General features: G+C 31.0%; 1 protein-coding gene across 1 annotated transcript; it reads left to right on the top strand.

Annotated features, from left to right (window-relative positions):
* The first annotated feature begins 1,414 nt into the window (after nt 1-1,414).
* LOC119690106 lies at nt 1,415-14,739 on the top strand. The gene is made up of 5 exons (XM_038105095.1): nt 1,415-2,218; nt 11,016-11,229; nt 12,182-12,293; nt 12,348-12,671; nt 14,579-14,739. Exons 2-5 carry the CDS (start codon nt 11,023-11,025, stop codon nt 14,737-14,739), a joined length of 804 nt encoding a protein of 267 aa, XP_037961023.1. The 5' UTR covers nt 1,415-2,218; nt 11,016-11,022.
* The last annotated feature ends 2,296 nt before the right edge of the window (nt 14,740-17,035 follow it).

The raw sequence follows: 17,035 nt of genomic DNA, 5'->3' as shown, positions 1-17,035 counted from the left end.
TTACGGCAGCTGTTGAAACCAGTTCACCTCAGTAGTGCGTTGCGAAAAAAACAATGGAAAAAAATATTGAACAAAGAGTTTGCATCAAATTTTGTTTTTCGAACGAAATTTCGTGTGCAGAATCGTTGCGAATGCTACAAAAGGCTTATGGGGAATCAGTTTTATCGAAAACTCAAGTTTATGAGTGGTACAAAGCCTTTCAGGACTGTCGTACGACCGTCGAAGACATGCCGCGTTCTGGACGACCTTCGACCTCTACCACCGACGAAAACATTGAAAAGGCAAAGGAAATCGTGTTCAAAAATCCTCATGTGAGTGTTAGAGAGATAGCACGAGAGCTAGGCATCGGTCGTGAGATGGCTCGTTTGATTTTGGTGGACAATTTGTGTATGCGACGTGTCAACGCCCGGCTTGTTCCGATTCACCTCAATTTGTTCAACATTATCAACGATTTTAAGGCCAAACATTCAATAAATACCATCGAACAGCCACCGTATTCACCTGATCTTGCACCGTGTGACTTTTTCCTGTTTCCCAACCTCAAATTACCACTCAGAGGAACGCGTTTTGAATCCATAGAAGACGTAAAACAGAATTCGCAGAGGGAACTCAAAGCCATACCGGAAAGCGCCTATAAAAAATGTTTTGATGATTGTAAGAAACGTTGGCATTTGTGTATCGCTTCTAATGGAGCATATTTTGAAGGAGATAAAATAAATATTGATGAAGATTAAGAATTTTGCGTTTTATTTATTTATGACCGGAAACTTTTCGGTCACAATGTATATTACCGCGTCTATCATATTCTTCAGATTTGGTTATTTCATATTAATTTTTTTTGGACTCCATAAAGTGTCATGGATGTTAAAACCTTTAAGTAAGTCACAAATTATTCTGACCACAATACCATGTCATGCGAGACCTTGGAGATGTTTGATAATTCTCCAAAAATTTGATGAGATATATTACCACGTCCATCATATTCTTTAGATTTGGTTATTTCACATTATCATTTTTTAGGGTTCTATAAAGTATTTTGGATGTCAAACCCCTTTAAGTGAGTATGTCAAAAATTAATTTGAAAAGTTGCTTGAACTTTAAAAATTAGAAGTTTTATGGGCGTGGATATTAGATGAAAATACAGGATATATATTTCCATTAAAAATTTATAGACCATTTAAAAAAATTGAATCACTCTCCGAACAAAGGATGTGAACTTTTCGTATCGTCTGTGCAAATTATATTGGGAAGCTTTTTCATTACAAAAAAAAAAAATTGGACTGAGCTTTTAAAATTTAATATTGACTGGTAAAGCTTTTCACCAAATCCTGTGCTTACAAGTGTTATAGTGTTGAATGGTTTTCCTCTCACTGGCGACGGTCATAGGAATTTTCCTGTTTGACACACATCCATTCGTAATAGTAGAAAAGAGCAGCATTTACTTTTGTTGTAAATAAAATAAAAAATATAAATATTTTGCATTTAAAAATGTGCTAAAAACATAAACAAATACGAGTAAATAAGAGAATATATCATTTTCGTAGTGAAATAGTTGAAGTGTAGAACGCGTAGAACGAGTAGAACGGGTAGATTTGCGTAAAAGAAAACATTAGGAAATAATACCAAAAAGAAGAAGAAAAAAATTATATTTAAATAAACGTAAAATCCGTACTCCAGTTTGTGGTGAGCGACGTGACGGAGTAGTAACTGCAACAACAAAGAACAACATTGGTACAAAATCGATAGTTCCAGATTTTCCTCGCCGTCTTACGCGGTAATATTATCTTAAAGTGGGGCTGAAAACCGACAGAAGGAGGCATTAGTTGGTAATTCGGGAAGTGATATAAATAAACAAAAGATTCTGTTGGCCCTGCACTTGTTGTGGTTGTTCTGTTGTTCTGCGTTGCGTACCTGTACAGTGTACAGTGTACAGCTGCAGTGCGGGTGTTTGGGCGAGTGTAAGCGGTGCTGTTGACATTTTTAGTGCTGCAATGCTGCTCCAAGTAATTTAACGCAACCAACAAAATGTTGCATTTATTGCATTTAAATCAGTTTTAACAAATAATATAAGACGAAAAAAAAACAAAAAAAAAAGAGAAATTAACAAAAACAATTAAGCAAAACTGCGTTATGAGTTAAGTTGCGCGAAACAAATCTCGGTAGGACTTAGCTACATGTTTCTATAGATAAAAGTACAACAAAACTCGCAAAAAAAAATGTAAGTTAAAAATTTATTCAAGTGTCGTTCTATTATTTTTTTTTTATATATATATATGCATATATGTATGCATTTACTTTCTGTGGTAAATGGGGCAGGCGAAACCCTTAACTGGGAAATAAGTCACTACGGCTTGAAGGTAGCATATGCGGATGCTTACGTTACATATTAAACTATTTGTTCGAGTCGTTTCTATTGTTGCTTATAATTAGTCTCTACATACACTTAAAGCTAAATTAATTTATTTCACTTGACTGTGCACAGCTCTACCAACCAACCGGGAATATTTAGCTTAAAACCTGCTGGTCTATGTGCTAACATAGAGTTAACATAAGAGTAATTGCACTGCATTCGTTTAATCTCCGTTGCAGTCTATTGAATAAGCTACACATATTAGGAGATGTGGAGTTTTCTACTGTAGATATATATTATCATTAGCTCCTGTTACTCCTTGTGAGGCGAAGCGCCCTAGTGTCTATCCTAATTTGTGCTACTTGGTTTTATAAGCATAATATACATATATATATATATTTTTTATTACCTAGATTGTGCATACATACATATATATGTAGAAATAGATGGGAAGTAGTAAGAATCGTTTTTCGCATGTGTCATACTGGACATTGCCAAGAAATGGAACAGTGCGAGTATTAGTCACTCATGTATATTACATATGGTATTTTTTTAGAGCAACTTTGTGGGATATCACTTTGTTTTTTTTTCTGATTTGGTGCTATTCAGTAAAATCATGTCAAATGCTGTTTGTAAATACAGACCCCAATCGCTCGCTAACCCTGCACTACTAATGGATATTATTTTTGCAAAGCAAATACAATGTGTACATTTGTCAAAATACTAAACACAAATAGAAAATATTCACAAAAACCTGTTGAAATATTTTTAGTTACGGTCAAATCTGCTTTCCCTTACCTCGAAGCTCGAACCTCGAACCTCGCACCTTGCACCTCGAACCACGAAACATGAAACGTATTTACCTCCAAACGGGGACAGGCAAGTTTCCTTCACGAATAGCACGCCAGCCTTAATAACAGCGAAATTGACATTATGAAAAATTCCGGTAATGGTGGTGGCCTTAGGTACTGGCAATAGTGTTGACTTCAAACATATATTTTCCATTTTATTTTGTACGAATATTACCAGTGAACCAGCGAACCAGTGAAGCTCTTTATTAGTTGTTGCTATTTCCGCATTAGTTTGGAAACTTGTGCAGACTGTGGAAGCGTTCACTTAATGGAGATAGGATAATAAATATCCTTTGCTTATTGTGTACAAATTAAAATGGCAACCCATTACCTATTGACGCTTTTATGGGATAAAATGTTCTAACAAAAGGCATTCGCTCTGTAATGACAGTTGAACTGTTTTGTTACTTTTTATGCAGTCCTTGTGCCTTTGTGATGTGCAATTATCCTTGCCGGTTCAGTGTACTGCACCTATGTACTTTCCACAGGATTGTTGGAAAAAGAAACTGATAAATGTGATTAGATCGACAATTATTACAGCTACTCGTATAAAATAGTTCAAAGATGTTTATGTTTCTAAATTGAATACTAAAAAATTGTATTGTACATGATTATTGTATATCTCAAACTTCAATTATCAATACTTATCATTAATCCTTATTATGTCCTCAATTATTTGTTAAAGCATTTGTGATTATCCTTCTAGCAAATTTGTTTTGTTGGGCGTGGTGAAATCGCATGCTACGAGAAGTATCTCTCAATGCAATTTCTAAGTAGGTCAACGTACTTGTGTGACGTTGCTTGGGTGAAAAAGCGCAGCATACGCCACAGGACCAGTTAATGCTACTTGTGTGCAGGAGGATGTGGCTGTTAAAGAAGGTGATACATTTTTCCTTATTTTGACCACCTGCAGTTTTGGCAAATAAATAAAACCGCTTTAACGATGTCAGGAAAATAAATTTGAGGAAAGTGTATGAATAAATATTTGTAGACATTGATATATGTCACTTTGTTCTGAAGTTGGGTATTAACATAAACTTAATGTATTTGTTAGTTTTATCAACAGAAAAGTACATCTTTTACATATTTTTATCATAATCAGTAGTACAAACATTGTTTGGTAAGCTAGTTATACAAATTTGGGGTACTCACTATAGGTTAAAGTGGTAGTTAACGTAACATAGTTGAACAGCTCACAGAGATTCTAGGGGTTCATTGTGATAACTATATTATGATAGTTAAAAATAATTAACTATGAGTGTGTAACACTCATCAGATTACGATAGTTTGCGAAATTCATCAACTAACTTAAACCCTCCGGGTCCATCCATCTACATTATGATAGTTAAAGACAATTTATATTCCACTTATTACTACTTTTTTTTTTTTGGAGTGAGGAGGTGGAATGCGTTACGCACCGTCCGACTGACCGTCATCGGAATGGTGTGCCCCACTCCCTAACATTAATATGTACTATACGGACTAAAATACCCATCTTCGGCGAGACTTATTCCTCCTCGGAACCGCTTTCGCATTATTTTGAGGAGAATCTCTTTTGTATTAGTATTTGAAGCCATGCTCTTGTGATTTTCTTTCTGCGTTTAGACTTTCACTTTTCCACCGCATTTTTTTGGTGACTACACTAATTATTACCCTAGTTTCTGGTTCTCCTTTCTAGATCTAAGTTCCTGTGAGGATTTGATTTAATAGTTTGTGGGGCTTGACTAGTGCGTTTGTAAATAAAACAATATTCTGAATAAAATTTTATTTAAATTTTTTTATATATAGTATATAAATATAAATATATAAATATAAATATATATATATATATAAATAGCTTCCACAGAATATTTCACAGTACTAGACCATTTTGAAGTTATTTTCGATTAATTGTGGCGGCACATAGCTAGTATAAGCTTGTCCTAAATTTGACGGATGTTAAATAAAACGTTTCAATGCATTGATTGTTCATATAAACACGATATATTGGGTCAATTCATCTAAGGCCTGATCAGTCCTGATAAATCATGTGATCTTAGAGGTCAATTTACATAACTAAAATGAAAGCTTAAATAAAATGGGGTGTGTAGTGTGGCTTATGACACCGAACTATTGTAATCACATACCTTTTTCACACCTTAATTTATTGGGTGTAAGGATCAAAACCGATAGTTTGAACACACTTTCATTATTTTCAAAAAAGAATGGGTTTATCACACCACCAGACATTAGGTCTCACCTAATCACCTAATATTGAGAATTTTTGTGGATGCAAAGGTGTTTCTATAGGTACTTAGAAATTACCATTGGTCTATAAAAAGCGAAAATGTGGCTCATTTTCACTGAAAACAATTCGATGTAAAATTGCTTCATCCCAACGCTGCTGTTCTGTGTTTAGCAATTTTAACATGTTCAGCGATTGTTAAATGATCCTTACTGTGAAATGGCAAAATTTACACTAAACATTTAATGCCTCTGTTTGACATAAGTCAGTCACAATGTGGTTATAGCTACAAATCTTCTACAAAGTTTATATCTTATTTCAGCCAGTATTCTGTAAAAAAAAATGATAGAACTTTTATAGATTTTTCGCAAAAAAACGTATACAATTTTAGCAAATTAATTTTATTTAATGTATTATTTTATAGCTTTAATCATAAAAAATTACTTGGGTGATTTGACCACAAGGGAAACATTTCAAAATTGGTTTTTCAAATAATTAAAGCTTTATTCACTTAATATCTGCTTCCATGGCTTTAGATCAAGTAAAGTTGAATTCTTCGCATAGATCAATTTGTACCCTGATGGTAAAAGAAATGATCTAGGAGATCACGCAACAGCTCTATTTCTGTAGACTATAAAGTCAGCCGCTTGTCGATGATTCTCTAAAAATATAATATGGAACAAAGTCTCGTTAAAATGTCTTACATGGAAATATAAATAGTAGTTCACGGACATGTTCCGAAGATCACTGATGGTGACGTTCTGATCTGGTCGCTGCTGCATCGGTTGCAATGGTTCTACTTCATTCCAAAATGAGGTAATTTTTTTTAATTAACAAAGTTTCTGCGACAAAAGTAAGAAGTAGGTCTTATGGTCTAGCACTCTGTTAACATTTTTCACCAAATATTTGCAAAAAGGGCTATGGAGTACAGATTCATTTCCTCTGTTAAGATCTTGTTATAGTGAAAAAAAAAAACTAACATAAAAAACAAAGTTCAACGTTTCGAACATATACACAAATAGTGCTAGATATACTGCATACAAATGATTTAAAGGAGCAATATTAAAAATACAAAACATATATAAAGTAATAAATATTACTAATTATTTTGAAGTTCTATTTTCATATAAGTATTGTATTATGAGATCAAGTTCCCGTTGTTTCAACTTACACTCTCTTCTAATCTGTTTTACTTTAGAAAATAATATATAATTTAATAATTTACAACAGATTTTAATAGAGACAACTATTTTAAACAACTGTTTTCACAATGCTCTACGTCAATATTGCTTAGTTTTAGAGATACCTGGTTGGTTCAAAGGTTCATTTAAGAAATATGAACCTTTAAGGTTTAAGAAATAGATTGCAAAATATATTTAATCTACATATTCATAATATAACGAAATTATGAATCTTTCTGTCTACTTTTTAGATTCAAATAAATCTAAGCAAATTGCATTTAATTAGTTATGTTAGTTAGTAACGATAAATATGTGTTATAGATCAAGTGCGGTGCTTTACTGGATTATGAACTTTGCTTCAGGCTATTAAACTCTGTAAGCTATTTTACTGAACACATACATTGGTAGTAAATAGATGAGTAAGGATTTATCAAAAAAAAAATTCTGTTAGTATTAGTTGACGGGCCAAACATTGCACCTATGTGAACCTGTGCAGTTTTTATCTATTTACGGAGTAAGCCTTTTTTGAGCCGATAGTCAGTATTGGTTGGTGCGTACTTTGTATATTTTATGTACTATATGTAACCGTGCAGAATCTTGTTGAAACATCCACTCCATTTCACCAAAATGTTTCGTTGTCTATCGCTTCCAAAACCTCTAAAGTTTTTCGAATAGGCACCTATGTGGAATAAATATCGCTTATAGAATCTTACGGTCGTTTAAACCAATAGAAATTCTGCAGTTTGATCTTTGATTTCTAGTGACTAGTCGAGTGTTTAAGTCGTCATATAACCTATCTATTTATCTATTTACCTATCTATTTATTTATGATTTACTCAATTCAGGAACTGCGAAAATTTATTCGCGTCTACATTAGTTAGACTCTGGTATTACATTTAGTTTTTCAAAGTATGATTTTCCAAAATTCAAACATTTCTATTACCAACAATTTGGTAGGAACTGATGTATATAATTTATTTATTATAAAAAATTTATGTAAAAATTATAGCGTTTTCGATTGGTAAGTCTGGGGTAACTTTTTCAATCAAGATTCGCTTTTGGTATAATTTTCATTTTCGACTGATGAATCTCGAGCGAAATGTATAACACTCGAGATTAATTTATAACACTCTAGATATTTTGCCAGAGTAATAAAATTAACATAAAATTAACAGCTGTTTTATATGATTTGACAGATACCATAAAGTGTGATTTGATTTGATATACGTATATGTGAAAAATATGAATGTTTACTAACTAAAAATGTTGGGCAACGAAATTTGACAGATCGAGTAAATCTAGATTGAATAGAAAAATTACCAATCAAAAGGGTCATTAGATTTGAAAACTATGGTATGTCACTATGTTTTAATAAGATATACAATCTAAAATGTTATACTTTAAGTCAACGATGAATGTTCAACATGTAGTTGTTTTATAGTCTCCCCTTGAATTCCAGAATACCATACAGCACAGTTTCTTTAATATTCGGGTAAATAAATTTGAAAATATTTTCCGCAATTAACTACTGTTCACTTTCTAGTAATTATATTATTTTAACGAATTTATGGAGGTTGTACTACTACACTTCACTTTAGCTCTATAGAAGTCTACAACGTCTTGTCACACAAAAATTGTAGGTAAAACGTAAAAACGGTTTTTTGAAGATTTAATTTTCGTCAAATCCAATTTGCCGTTTTCATTAAATTTTCTCTGAAAATCCTACACACAATGTGGATAAATTCCCATGCAGTTAATCGAAAACAACTCGCCGGGCTTGAATAAATTATGAAGGGAGCTTTCAGCATAGGAAAAAAGTCTCCCTTTAAGAGGAAGGTTCAATTTGTTTGTTGTGAATGTAAGTGTCGTTGTAGGTTAGAAGTACTTACGGGTGCAGTTGAAAAGTTCGTGGTGGAGTTTGAGTGTCGTATGAGTTGTGTTGTTTGTACCGAAAAGAAAAAGGGGTAGACCTATTAACACAAATTCAACATATCCTACAACCTCATTTAATTGGAAATATAATCAGTCTGTCTTTCTTATTTTAGTCATATAAAATTAGACAAATTTTGTGTAGTATAAACAGCCATAGATATTATACTATAACGTGTTTATTTCTGTGGTTATATTTTGAAATAAAAATAATTTGATTTTGACCAGCAGTGGGCACGGACATCAGTCAAAAGCTAAAAACAGTAACCTCAACTGCTAACACAATCATGTGTTTATACTCTACTTCTGTAGCAGATAGATTAAAAGTTAGTTAAACAATACATAGTTCTTGTGATTTTTTATGGCGTTTTCGATTGGTAAATCTAGATTCAGTCAAGATTTATTCTCGATCTGCCAAATTTTGTCGTCCAACCAAAAATTTTTTAGAGTAATCTAACATTTTTTTAGACGTGTTAGTAGATATTAACATTTTTCACAAATAAATATATTAAATCAAATTACACTTTATCTGTCAAATCACATAAAACAGCTGTTAATTTGAGGTTAATTTTATTACTCTGGCAAAATATCTAGAGTGTTGTAAATTAATCTCGAGTGTTATACATTTCGCTCGAGATTCATCAGTCGAAAATGAAAATTACATTAAAAGCGAATCTCAATTGAAAAAGTTACCACAGATTTACCAATCGAAAAGGACATCAGGGTTTGTTAATGAGTATTGATACTGATGATCATAATAAAGATTATAAATTTTTTTAAAATTAAGAAAATAAACTATATTCAATTTAAAAATTATTCAAGTTGAAATATTCCGTGAAGTTTCATTTCATTGATTATTTTATTATTGAAACAATAAAATAATTGTATTATTTTGTTGTTGTAATTAAAAACAATTAAATTCAATTGAAACGAAAACATTTTTAAAGCTGATTTTAACTGTCAAATATCAACTCGCACACTTCGACTAAATTAGAGGAGTGTGAAAAATTCCATCGAAAATTGTGCTACGAGGATCACTATTTATATTTTAAGCCTAATAATGAAAAAATACTAACTTGTCGTTGAAAACCGCTTTATTGTTCCTCGAAGTATTCTCCTTTATGTTTAATACACCTTTTCATGCGTTTGAACCATTTGTCAAAGCATTTTTCCGAATCTTCTTTAGATAGCTCCAAAACATGGTTTTTGAATATACTAATGGCTTCTTCCGCCGTTAGCTAACCAAAATCGTTGTCCACGCAATTTATTCTTACGCTTGATGTTTGGGAACAAGAAGAAGTCATTAGGTGCCAAATTAGGATCGTATGGTGTAGACACATTAATTCGATTTTTCGAATGTTCAAATAGTCGGGTGTTAGACGAGATGTGTGAGCACTCGCATTGTCTTGATGGAGAATGTTCCGATGACGTTTGTTTGATTTTCGTATTTCACTGAAGACTTCCGGTAAACAAATGGTTGTATTATATTCGATATTGACCCCGTTTTACGTTTCTGAAATTGTAACTGTATAGTTGCCACATGACCAGTTTTCCCGTAAAAACAAGCAACCATTTGTTTCGAAGTGCTTCGAACGCAAACAACTTTTCTTCGATTTGGTTCATCTGAAAACACCTATACAGTCGACTGCTGTTTATGTTCCGATTCATACCCATATATCCATGATTCATCACCTGTTACAATCTTATACTTGTATACTTCTTTTACATCGCCACTGTTCTTCTGGAGCATTTGCGTCCACCAATCGAAACAAGCATCTTCTTGAGATTTTGTCATATGATGCAGGATGGGATCCAAAGCGAACAAACCTTCTCACGGCTATATGATATTTTATATATGCTGATGGAACTAATGCTTAGAATTCCCTCAATCTCAGAGTACGGATATGTCCAGTGACGATTTTGTATTATCAGTTTTTGCACAGCATTAATATTTTCTAGCACAACAACTGATTTTGGACGACCTTTACGAATACGAATTTCATCAGTGAGCAAACTTCGGCCCCGACTAAAATCATTGTAGTAGCGTTGCACAGTGGAAAAGGGTGGAGCTGGTCGATGCACTCTTGTGTTGTCAAACTTTCATATGGAAACGTCAGATGACATCTGACAACAATCAGTATTGCCAAGGCTTAAAGTATAAATAGTGGGCATCGTAGTTTAGTCAAATTTATTCAAACTTCGATAAAACTGTGATTATTTCACAGTCGAACTCGATTGAAATTTTAAAAACTCTGTTTATTATCCTTTTCAGTTCAGAGGTTTCATGTACACATTTTTTCTTTTAAATAAAAACCAATTTTTCTAAGAACTTTCAAATTATATCAAAAATCTAGTTTTAAATTTGGATTTCAAATTATTTGATCTGGAAATGAGCACTTTGGATAGGACAGGATAGTGATTTTTTATATATTTTTTGTATGAAAAGTTTAATTTAATAAATTTTTAATTTCTAATTGCAGCGTGACAATGCATTCCGTTGGCATACATTCGGCGATGGCCATTAAACGTCAGCGCAAGAGACGAGATGAGCAGAAAAGAGCAAGAGAAAGACGTTACAGTACACAAAGTTCCGAAAGTGGTGAAACTTTTCATTCACCTAGCGGCTCATTTCGACGAAAATATCATCACACACATGCTGCAGCGAAACCAGGACCAGGCATGCTCGATAGTCAGGTATATTAGCTAGAACTTTCACCAAACACATTTTCACATTTTCGTCTTCTATATATCTATTAGAATAGGAAAATTGAAAGATTGAAACAAAGAATTGAAACAACAAATAAAAAATAGGAATATTAAAGTGAACCCATGTTTTATATAAGATCCAATATGAATTTTAATCCAATATTTTTTTTTCATAAATATTTGCTTTATATAAATATAAAACGATTTCTTTAGAGTGAATAAATATTTGATAGAATTATATAGGTATTATTTATTGTGGTCTCATATCTTTACTACCTTATTCGAAACAAATTTTTTAACGTCCAAAATTTTTACAAATAACAGGTAACTCTAAAGAATATAGTGGGTGTTGCGGTAGATCTCATCCAAATTGTTGGAATTTCTGGCGAGTTACCAAACCTGTATGGGAATACTACACCTTTTTTAATGATTAATTCAAGTCTTTTCCGTTTAAGTAAATAATTCATTTTGTCCAGCTAATGCCGGTACAATTCAGAATTGCTGATTGAGTGATCATTTAAAATACTATCTGTTTGGACAGCATTATCTTTTTTCTGATATATTTATTTTGAAGTGCTTTGTCTCTTCATCCCTTTTACAGCATGATTTCTTGTGTTTAGATAACATTGTTTTAGATAACTTATTTTACGTCCCAGTTGCATTTTAAGAATGGATTATTTTCTAGACCTTTGAAAGCAAATCTCAAACTTTCATGCGACGGCACAAATTTATATTCGTATGAACACGAGGAATACATATGTCGAGCTATAAGAATATCAAAATCATTAGCTAAGCTAACTTTTTTTTGAGTGTCCAGTTCTAGACAAGCACGATTATTACTAAATGATGAAAAATAATACTGTTTTAACATTAAATATTATTAATGAAGTCTACGGACTAAAGTTACCTTCCTTTAATCAAATATGAAATCTAATTTCAGGTTGTCACTAGCATAGGGATGCTTCATATTGGTATTGTGTTTATAGTGTTTGGTATATTTTTATGTGGTGCCGGTATTATACCCGATGAAACAATGTCCTGGAATGTCTTCAGTAAGATTTTTAATTTCTAATAAAAATGCAGTTTTATATATGTTTTGAAAATAGGCTCCAGTTCGGCATGGTGGAACGAAGTTACCTGCACTGGTTTGTTTTCACTTGGTCTTGGCTTATTTTTATTAATTTTGAATTGCCTTATTAGTCGCAAGGAGGAAGAGGATTTGGAAGACTATGTGCAAAGGCAGTTAACTAGATCACGATCAGGTCACCGCTTGGAACGAGATGTTGAGACTGGTGTATTGACGACGCGGCATGCGCGTAAAGCAGTCGCTTTGCAAAAAAATGTTAAGAATGGTTCAGCGACTGATGTTGCCTTGGTTAATAGTTCAGCTACTGATAACGTTGCTAATGGCCCCATAAGCGGAAGAAATTGTAAGTAAAGATTGATAAAAACTTCTAAAAATAAAAATAATTATTGGAAAATATATATATTAGAAATTAAATTAATTTATATTTATACGAGTATTTAACTTTAACTTAATAAAAAAAATGTTCAATATATACTCCTATTATTTTCTAGAACCCTTTGTGGAAAAGGTTTTTTCAGTTTAAAAAAATTGTCATGTGTTCTATCTTAAGTGAAATAAGATAAAATATTTCTTAATAGTACCCGCCGTTATGTTTAGTGGTCCGATCTTATATGTTTGAAATTCGCAGGTCAATATCTACGAAAATCATATATTGCTTACTGTTAGTAAGATTATTAAGAACATTGTCGAAAAATATTTGCAATATTTAATTGTTATTAATCTTCTTTAGTGTACATTATAATAACGGTGAGAACAGACAAATATTGCCAATTATTATCTAGGTATATAGATATAACTTAAGTATGGCAATTAATCTTCACGAATTTATTTTATTACTGCTTTATTTACTTATTATTTTAAACAAAGCATTACAGTGACTGTCTGAAGTGATCTAAGATTAAGGTACTGCATGCTAATCCTTTAAGGAGAAGTCAATTTTGAATTTTTTCCACTAGCAATTATTGTCAAATAAGTTTTTGGATAGGTTAGATTAGGTTCGGAAGGCGCGTGCTGACCGTTGTCAGCACTTTCACTCGGAGGCATATGTTGCCCATTGTGATGCCCTCAAAAATTTGGCCTGGAGAGGCGATAACCTCTCTAACCTAACCTTTGTAACATAATCCTTGTTAAACCATTTGGTTTTCCATTTGGTTCTCTTCCAAGTCAGTGAAATCGTACACACTACGATAGTAGTGTGATCGTACACACTACCATACAGAAAAACTGCCAAAAACCCGTGAAATTAAATAAAATAAATATTTAACTCACAACAAAGCGATCCCCGAGACATTGAAGTCGCTTTGTCTGAAGTCCTGGACAGAGGAGTCCTAGTTGATAGATTCTACCTCCTCTTCAGTTTGTGGATAGATCAACAATGAAGTTTTAAGGCATTAACTGACTGTAGATGTTTTTGGTAGGGATATCCCTATTCTGGACAAGAAAACTAAGTTATTATTTTAATGATAGTCACAATGTATTTAACATACATGTTGTGGATATCGGATAAATACTTAAGAAAGTAAGTAGCTTCTAGAAATTGCCGTGCTGTAACAGTGTAACAGAGCAGGCACTGTCGCTCGAACTAGTATTGATGTTTTTCTGGTTTTTGCATGGTATATATATTTATTTTCCTAATGTGTTTGTAGTACCTGGTGTTTGCTAAAATCAGTCATTTTTGTATGATAGTTAGCATTATATTTTTGAAGTTTTAAAGTGAAGTGCAATATTGCTACTTGACTGTCTACGAATTTAAGAAGGTATATATGTGATATAAGAAGGTTGAATAGTACTAATATTCACTAATACCAGAAATTGTTTTTTAGATCGAGTATATCTTAACTAGAGTAACACTGAAAGTATCACAGTGATGACATGACTACTATATCTGGATACCTTACGAGTAACTATTAACTTTATAGCTGCCTTTTTTTAGCTTTAAACTATCTGTTCAGATATTAACTTCATAGCTACCTGTCACAGCTTCTGACTCTCATCTTTCGTCATAAGGCTTACGCAGTGTATAGCCTATCCATTCATATTTTCCCTTTTGAATTTCAACGTTAATAGACGTTTGGTTAGTTTGCCTTCAGAGTTCTTCATTGATTTTAAGTATTTTTATAAATAATCGCAACTAATTATTTTTATAATAAAACCTATATCTTTAAAGGTTTGATCTAATTTATAATATTATTTTATTTATTTTTTAATTTTTAATCTGTTATAATATATATGTGTACATATTTTTTACAGGTTTAAATAATTCCGGTGATATAATACTTGAAAAAATTGTCGAGGAAGATAATTCATATCTAAATGATCGTAGTGCCGGTATTTCGCCTATTGAAATAGAAAATGATACTAAGCAGCTTTTAAGCAGAGAATCCGTAACAATCAATATTACACAAATTTAATTTAATATTTAAAATTTAATAAGATTTTACTAAATATAATAATAATAATAAGAAAATCACAAAAAAGTATTTATAAGTTTATAAACTTTAAAAAATATATATACATATATATATATGTATTTCAATAAGAAACCTATATACTCATGGCGACCATTATCTTTTATAATTAAAAAAAAATGAGAATAAAAACCAAAACTCTTTTGTAACAATTTTCATATATAAATAAATTATATCTACAGAAATTTTAAAATAAATTTAAAAATTTATTTATATATTTAAAATTTATTAGACATAAAAATGATAAAATGAAATATGTTAATAATATATATCAAACACAATGAATAAATTTACTATACATTGAAAATATAATAACGCAAATGATAAAAATGATCAGTTTGTCAATGAAATGTTTGCAATTACTATGTTTCTTCGCATAATATTAAATTATGCATTTTTAAAATTTTTAATTTGATAAATATTTAATTTAATTATTATTTAATTTTATTAATAGTATTAAACACAATTATTGAAATACTGACAAGAATTGTGTAGTTAACAAAAGATAGTATAATACCAGCTGTCTTAACACCTTGAGAAAATAATAGTTTTCGACGGTTAAAGTAACAGGAATTTATAATATAATTGATGGAAGATGCTTGCAAGATAAGAATTGAAAGACTTTTTCATATGGAATTACTTAAGGTAAATGTAAGCTGTGATTCTTTGGTATAACTGATGAAAACTGAAGAACTGATGAGTTGAAGAGCAATCTATCTAAAAAAAATACAGTCAATCAAATAATACTAACACCAAAGCTTAACTCACTTAACTTTTCAAAATTAAAGTTATAGTGATTTAAGTTAATTTTTTTTCAAAAATATTTGTCAGTATTTCCAAATTTTTTTACATTTATGTACTTATTTTTTTCGGTTTTTAAAATTTTTCATCTATTATGCACCGTTCTCTTACAATCGACCTTTGAAGCAAGGTGCTCCGATTCTTCTTCTTGCTGACCTTTACGGTTCACAAAGTGTGGCGGTAAGCTACCTAATTTTTTTTTTTTTTTTTTTTTTTTTGAAAAGAATATTGTTTTCTTTCGAAGAAATTTGTAAAATATATATAATAATAAAAATACATTGCATATACTGATATAAATATAATTTATTTATTTAACAATTTAAGCTGCTTGTACTGAGTTCTTTCTAATTGATATCTACAAATAATGACGGCTCTTAAAAACATAAATTAATTTAAATATTTTTGCACTAATAAAAAAATATTAAAAAAAAAAAAAGAAATTGAAAAATACTAAGAATATACCCATACCGAAAACAACTAATAAAAAAGACTTTATATTATAATGAAAGAAAATTATATGAACTAATTTAATTAATATATATTATATGTATATAGCTTTTTTTTATTTATACTTATATATACGTATATAAATACCTTAATCTCTAGTCTATAAACTTAACATATTTTAAATTTATATCAAAACAAAAAAGAAATTAGTTATAAATTAAAATTACTAAATAAATTCGCTGAATCGCTACTTTAGAATAAAAGAAATACAAAACTGTGACATTATTAATAAAAATTTTATATTTTTCATATTTAATGTAAAATTTATAAGCATTTTTTTCATTTATGAAAAAACCAAAAAAAGAAATATAAACATATTTCATTAAATTATTATGTTGTACCTAAGGCCATTCTAAATATATTCTGGTGATTTGGAATAGTGTTTATAGCAGAAACTGTAAATTTATATTTATATATATTCCGCATCGCCTTAGTATAATTTAAATTGGCCATAAGATTTTTTCTTTCTTTATGTGAATTCTTAATAATAACTAATAGATATTTCCAATGTTCTCCCTGTGCCTCTATAAGTTTTCATGTATTGAGCGTTCTTTTAAAATTTATACTTTTGGGCCATCTTACGCAGTTGATCAAATCGATCAAGTCGTTGACCACATCTGTTGTTGCTTTCAATACTTCAGACAATTTATTCAGATATAGTTAAAGCAACAAAGAATATGACTACCAACAATCATCGACAATTGATCACCTGCATATCATGTCTCTTTGTAAGATATGTGATCACTCATGCATTCTCGATCTTTATCTTTGTCGCCATATGTATAATAGCTCAACATAACTTTCGGTAGTATACATTAAATGTAGAAATCCTTTGATATTTAGTTGACATTCGTCGAATTGATTTACAGCAATTAGTATATCATATATAAGGGCTTTCTTCGCAATGTCAAAATACATATATAGAATTCTT

The sequence above is a fragment of the Teleopsis dalmanni genome, chromosome X, assembly GCF_002237135.1.
Source record: "Teleopsis dalmanni isolate 2A chromosome X, ASM223713v2, whole genome shotgun sequence".
Taxonomy (NCBI): domain Eukaryota; kingdom Metazoa; phylum Arthropoda; class Insecta; order Diptera; family Diopsidae; genus Teleopsis; species Teleopsis dalmanni.
The sequence above is the reverse complement of the archived record's forward strand: the minus strand, read 5'-3'. Positions and strand labels throughout refer to the sequence as shown.